Genomic DNA, 7084 nt, shown 5'->3' on the forward strand with positions numbered 1-7084 from the left:
TGATGATGATAATGATGATGATGATGGTCTGATGATGAAGATGAAGGTCTGATGAAGATGTTGATGATGATGATGAAGCTCAGATGATGAAGATGATGAAGCTCAGATGATGATGATGATGATGATGATGATGATGATGATGATGATGATGATGATGATGATGATGATGATGATGATGATGAAGATGATGAAGATGATGAAGATGATGATGAAGCTCACCTCTTCCCGTGGACTGGAACCGTTTTTTTCCCTGTGGTTGAATTAGGAACAGTGAAGTTCTTCACTGGGTTCTCGTCGCTGTCGTCAAACCTTGACCCAGACTGGGTTTGGACGGTGACAGGACGGTTCTTCCCAGTCGTCAGTAGATGACGCCCAACCCTGATTACCGTGCCGTGAGCCTCGTTAGCTTTAACATCACCATAATTAGACTGGCAGCCTGTGGAGCGGAGGGCGATTGATGTTGATCTCTGACAGCTTGGTCAACCAGATTCTTCCAAATATGGATTCACTCAGAGATGTTCTCCTCCAGTCCTAAATAGAACCGACCGCTGCAAACCAACATGAAGAGGAGAGCTGCATATTTGGACACACGTCCTCCGTTTCTACTGTAAACTGGAAGATGGAGTCTCTCTCTCTCTCTCTCACACACACACACACACACACTTTCTCACGGTGCTTCCCTCTTTCTCTCCCCCTCTCCCTCCCTCCCTCGTGAACCGGTACGTGCAGTGTCAGTAAATGTATGCATACGTCTGTATACTCTCTACAGTAAAGGCTGAGGCTCTGTCATATAAACGTCTTACTGTGTCTCTCCTGCACAGATCAGGATGTGCAGGTGAAAAAGAAAACTTGTGTCAGATTGAATACAAAGCAGGAGGCAGTTTACATCACACTTCATACACATTTACTGCCACCGACATGACAGCACGGATGACTTGAAAAACCAAGACCTTCTTAATGAACACGCTAATTTAGGAAACATGGCACTGTTGTCTGAACTGTTAAGCACAACTTCTGCTGCCCCTGGATTAGACTTCAGTTTCAGAGGAAACACACACACACACACACACGGTGGTGTTTATTTGTGTGTCCATCACTCCCCAGGGGTGTATGTTCACAGGTGGCTGAGCTGGCAGCACGTGTGTGTGTGTGTGTGTGTGTGTGTGTGTGTGTTCCTCTACATTTCTCTTTGAACTTCTATTATTTTTGTAGAAAACAAATATAATTTTTTAACAGTGAATTTTCTGCTTCTGTGAAAAGGAGAAAAGAAGGCAGTGTGACTGAAGAACTACTACAATAATACTATACAAATACAACTACTACAATAATACTATACAAATACAACTACTACAGTAATACTACACAAATACAACTACTACTACAGATGTATATATTTTGAGGTACATTTTCCCTGCTCTCGTGATGATTGACCCTCTTACAGATTCCGAGCTCTGTGAGCTCCGTCAGAACACTCTGTCCATCTTGATGGACTCGGAGCTGCTGACCTCTGACCCCTCCTCCATCGGCCGTGGTCCTAGCAGCGTCCACTACCTTCTCAGCCTCACACAGGTGGCTCTCAGCGCCACCGTGGACATCCCAGAGCTCTGGACGGTCCCTCGGCCGACGGACCAGATCCTCAGGTGTCTGCTGCGCTTCCCCCACTACGAGGTCAGAGAACTGGTTCTCCAGGGTCTCCTGAGGAGGCTGCAGGAGCAGGAGGAGGAGGAGCAGGAGGAGCAGGGGCAGAAGGACAAGGAGAAAAAACAGGAGAAGAAGGACAAGGAGAAAAAACAGGAGAAGAGTAGACCTCAGTGGCTGGACGAGACCACCATGTCTGATCTCACCGGCCTGGGTCTTCATGAGACACACCCGCAGTGTCTGGCCAAGGTGGGACCACACACACACATGCACACACACACACGCATACACGTTATGTAAGTTTTGCCGTGTACGTTTTAGGGTCTGCTTATATGTCTGGTCATTTTATTGGTCTGTGTGTGTGTGTAGAGACGGGGTGGGGGAGGTGAGGGGAGGACGTGTGTAGCCGTAACCTCTGACAGAAAGATTAGAATCTTTACTGCAGTACTAAAATAAAAGGGATAAAAAAGTACTGAGTACAGAGTACTGAGTACAGAGTACTGAGTACTGCGTTTTCAGACAGTAAAGTCTGAAAACGCAGTACCCCCCCACGACTGCTGGGATTGAGATCTTTTTTTTTTTTTTTTAAGACAATATCTGGGTCGTGGGTCTGCAGTGACCCGCTCTCATTAGGCTGCTGGACGTATAGCGCCACCTGTGACCACTTCTGGTTGAAAACCACATCTGTGTTCATAGCTTTTTTTTTTCTTCTCTTCTTCTCTTCTTCTCTCCTCCTGTCAGGTCCTTCAGGTGCTGAGTGCGTTGACCTCTAGTGGTGAACTGAGGTGGAAGGACGGTTCTCAGGTTCTGTCCCAGCAGCAGGTTCTCAGGCATCTCCTCACTGTGGCCCAGAACTCCATCTACAGGTCAGAGAACACACAAACACAAACAAAATACACAAACTCTGTTCAAATCCCAGTCCATTCCATCTACAGGTCAGAGAACATACACAAACACAAACACAAACACACAAACTCTGTTCAAATCCCAGTCCACATCATTTCCACTTCTACTGGTTTCTACTCTCTTCTCTGGACTTCTGAAGTGTCCATGAGCAACGGTGAAACACGGGCCAGGATTCAGGTTGCTGGTCCTCAGTCCTGGGAGGAACCAGTACTTGCCTCCATCCTGTTTTTTTTTTTTTCTTACCCTGCAGTATTGTTCTCACCTCCCTGAATCTTGTGGCCGTTCCTGTAGATGTGGCTGAAAACTGATCTGTGTTTCCTCCGACCTCAGTCATCAAACTGTCACTCCGTCATTATCCTCCACTGACAAATGATCACTTTATCCAGGGCTCACGCCATCATGAGTCACAGCCCTGCTCCCAGCATGCTCTGATTTAACACACACACACACACCTTCCCTGACAAGCGGCTGCTGTACTGTTCTCACCCCAACAACAGGGTTCAGGCCCGACTGAGGCTCACGTTACAAAGGCTTCACTTCTGTTCAGCCTTTTTCCTGGACGTAGTCTCCACACCCCCAGGATCCACTTTCCCTTTTGGGGGGAGGAGGGTGAGGAGGGTGAGGAGGGGGGTGAGATTGGGTTGCTGGCTGCTCTTGTCTGTGGTGTGATTGAATGGCACTGGTTCTATTGTGATGGGATAATAAAGCAGCGTGTCGCAGCACACTTCTTTTATGGCTTGTAAGTCAATACAGGTGAGTGATGTGTGTGTGTGTGTGTGTGTGTGTGTGTGTGTGTGAGGACATGTTATGTTAGAAATACAGTCATAATGAAAGTTATGGGACTGGACCACATACCCTACTGTCATCAGTTCAGTCCGGTCCGGTTCAGCTGAGGAAGGTTCTGTATTTTGCTCAGTGTCAGGAAGGTGGTACAGTGGGGGGATTCGAACCCACCGTTTCTGTCCTGGTCCGAGAACAGATTGTTGACGTGACGCTGCCGTTGTGTTTCAGTGTGGAGCTCCACTGTGCCGCCCTGACCCTGGCCTCTCAGCTGGTGGTTCAGTGGGTCAACACCGACCCAGAGGTAAGAACCGACCCACGGGACGACTGGGCTGTGACGGAACCAGACGGAGTTCATCACCTCCGTCACCTCTGTTCTCTGTTTCCTGATTCATTCATTCTGTTTTTTTTTTTTAGGGTGCAAGTGAAATGTCCTGCTTAGCTCAGTGGGTGGCGCTGTTGTCCTCGTGCTGCAGTGAAGACCAGCCGGTGGAGGTGAAGCTCACGGCCGCCGAGGTCTTGGTCCACAGCACAGAAGCCCTGCTGACCAGCCCCCACCTTCCACTGGGTTAGTGTGAGAGGTCAGAGGTCAGTCTGGAGGTGACGTCCACCTACAGCCAGATTAAACTCTCTCTGTGTGTGTGTGTGTGTGTGTGTGTGTGTGTGTGTCCTTTAGGTCTGTCCGCTACAGTCTCTCTGTGGTGGAGTGTGTTTGTGTTGCTCCAGGATGAAGACCAGGAGGTTCGAGACTCGGCCTCGGATTTTATCACCAGTGTACCAGCGCCTCTGCTGAGTAAGAGTCCACACACACACACACACACACACACACAGAACAAGAGTCAGTTCTTTCATCACTTCCTGTCCACCGTTTGAATGACGTGATGTCACCAAATGTTACTTACACCAGCATGTGTGTGTGTGTGTGTGCGTGTGCCATGCTTGTGGGGACGTGTTGTTGTAACCACCTCTTCAGTGAAGACACATCGTCCTGGGAGGTTGAGGGGGGGAAGGGGGGAGGCATGGTGTCTCTCAGACAGATGTCTCCTCGGTGCTACTTCCTGTTGTCCTCTGTCACTGTGGACTCTCTCCCCTCCTGCAACAATCCCCCCTCCCCCCCATATTGTGTCTGTGACAACTGTTGGTATCTAACAGAAGACGGTGTTTGTGTGTGTGTGTGTGTGAGTGTGTGTTTTCATGAGTCCAGAAGATCTGGATAGAACCTAGATAATCAGGTAGAACCTCAGATAGAACCTCTGCAGCATGGAGTGGGAGGAGATGTTATTTTCAACCACAGGAATAAAACTCACCCGGTATAATTACACCGTGTGTGTGTGTGTGGGAGTGGGAGGAGTGCTGTGTGTGTGTGTGTGTGTCACTTACCGTAAACCTGCCTCTACATTTCCTGCTGGACACACTGGGGTGAAGATCCTGAGTGTTTATCTCTGCTGGGCTAACCTCGAGAACCATCAGAGAACCTGAACAGGAACCTCTGGTTCCCAACGCAGACGACAGACGCAGCACAGTTACACCATGTGTGTGTTTACGACCTGTCGCAGCACAGTCTGGTGTCAGAGCCGCCGCTGCTGCTGCTGCTTCAGATGAAGGTGTCGACTCCTGGTCCTTTGATATGGAGGAGAGTCTAGATGTGTGAACAACACACACACACACACACGAACACACGTTCTAGCAGCGATCAAATCAAACAAACGATGAAAAATCCTACAGTCACAAAGATTCTAAAACGACTGATACAGAGTCTGAACACGGGCGGTGACGGAGGACGACATCATACGACAGGAAGTACAAGTACAGGCAGTGAAAATACCATAATGTTTTTTTACAAAATAAACACAGACATAGAAGAAAATGTGGTTGATGAAGCTAAAGTTAGCACAGACGTTAGCTTAAAGATACTGATGTTTGTCAGCAGACGTCAGACAAAGACGACCGTTCACTGACATTCTCCAGTGTTCTATCTGTGGTTTCTGGTTGTTGTTGTTGTCGTCGTTGTCGTCCTGCAGGGGGAGTCAAGGCCGTAAAGTCTCTGTTTTTATTTCACGCCTCCGTTTCCTTCTCACACCTGTGTTTCCTGTTGTCTCTGTCTCTCTGTGTGTGTGATCTTTTCATATTCAACACTTGTATATTTTTTTTAATTCCATCAAAACACAGCTCCTGTATGTAGATGTTAGCCAGGGCAGGCTAACAGTTAGCATACAAAATTAATAATTTATAATTATTTATATAATGAGTTCAACTTTAATCCAGTTACTGATAATTATGGGATGGTTCTTCTCACTCTGCACTTCAGACTAATATCACATCATACTCCCCGCCCCCGTCCTCTGTGTCCCCAGGTGTGTCCGGTCTCTCCGTGTGTCCGTCCGTGGCCCTGGACCTGGGTCTGGAGCTCCTGTGTGGTCTTCTTCAGTCCTGGGGACAGGTTCCTGCTGGAGTCCTGGCTCTGACAGAGTGGCTGCTGGGAGATGAGGAGAGCGGCGAGGAGGGGGACGCAGATGACCCCCCCGCCCTGGTGAGACCTCTGTCTCTTCATCTGTCCACCCAAACTGCACCAGACCTCCAGCACCTCCTCTGTTCACCCGACCTTCTAACGTTTCCTCTCTTCTCCACCAGACTGAAGAAGACTTCCTGTTTGAGAAGGGTGATCTGAACCTGTGGGCCGAGCCCCTCCAGTGGGTCAGGCTTCTCCACAGGAACCTCTGTTCCCTCATCCAGAACTCCAGGAAAACTGAGGCTCCCGGAGCAGGAGACCTGAACCTGGAGCTGGACCTGGACCACTTCCAGACCCTGCTGACCCAGGCCAGGACTAAGACCCTGATTTGCCAACGTGCTCTGGACTCCCTCCCTGCTCTGCCCCAGTTCTCCTGCACCATGGAGCACGCCCGGCTGACGCTGCAGCAGAGCAGGTCCAGACTGGCCCAGGAGGTTCTGGAGCAGCTCAGGTAGAGGACTCCGCCACAGGTGGTCCTAAGAGGTGGATCTTTGGAACATTTCAGACAGGTCACATGGTTTTTAGACTCTTTCAAACGTCAATAAAACAGAAAATGTTTTATTTTTAACGCCCTTTAAATAAATAATCACTTTTCAATAAATCAAAGAATTTTACAGAATAATTATGTGCAACAGTGTTTCTTAAAGGGGGGGGTCATCACTCAGAAACAGATCATGGCACTGAACCGACCCGTACTGTACCGTACCGTCTCTGAGCCCTAAGAGGAAAGGGTGACTAAATAAATTAGCTGTGTGTACTGTCACAGCTGGTCCCTCCTCGTCTTCCTGTCACTGGTAGCCATGTTCCCTGTTACAGTAAAATTGACATCATGTTTCGGAACAGTTACCCCCCCACCCTCCTCACCTCCCCTCCCCCCACCACAATAAAAACAGAGCCGCGGGACGACGGCGGTGGTTTCTGCTGCGTCTGTCTTTCACATTAAAACTATTTATCACTTCTTGTGAAGCTCCAACGGTTGACGAGCGACGAGTGACGCAGCCCACAGCCTAATTTTAGTCTGGTAGTAGATCCCAGGTCCAGATTCTGTCCCCCCCCCAACCCCAAACCATTAGGAAAATACTGACTCATGTCACCTGGTCATTTTTAAACCTCTCCTCAAGGTCTGCTCCAACATGGAGGAAGTGACCAGGGTCCAGTGACCAGGGACATTTATTCCCCCAGAACCAAAATGTCAGCCTCTAGAACAGCCCTGCTCCTACACCCCGCTGAGACTGTGGGGTGGGAGAGTGG

The 7084-nt window shown here is 49.0% G+C and overlaps 1 protein-coding gene across 1 annotated transcript in view; it reads left to right on the forward strand.

Annotated features, from left to right (window-relative positions):
- thada (THADA armadillo repeat containing) overlaps positions 1–6686 on the forward strand; it is a 34263-nt gene extending 27577 nt beyond the window's left edge. Inside the window, exons 32-39 of the mRNA XM_008321321.3 lie at positions 1442–1736; positions 1803–1887; positions 2380–2504; positions 3556–3628; positions 3742–3892; positions 4001–4117; positions 5679–5854; positions 5956–6686. Coding sequence (XP_008319543.1) covers positions 1442–1736; positions 1803–1887; positions 2380–2504; positions 3556–3628; positions 3742–3892; positions 4001–4117; positions 5679–5854; positions 5956–6288 — 1355 coding nt within the window. The 3' untranslated portion in view covers positions 6289–6686. The remainder of the gene's footprint in view (positions 1–1441; positions 1737–1802; positions 1888–2379; positions 2505–3555; positions 3629–3741; positions 3893–4000; positions 4118–5678; positions 5855–5955) is intronic.
- The last annotated feature ends 398 nt before the right edge of the window (positions 6687–7084 follow it).

Source organism: Cynoglossus semilaevis, chromosome 12, assembly GCF_000523025.1.
Source record: "Cynoglossus semilaevis isolate Cse_v1.0 chromosome 12, Cse_v1.0, whole genome shotgun sequence".
NCBI lineage: Eukaryota > Metazoa > Chordata > Actinopteri > Pleuronectiformes > Cynoglossidae > Cynoglossus > Cynoglossus semilaevis.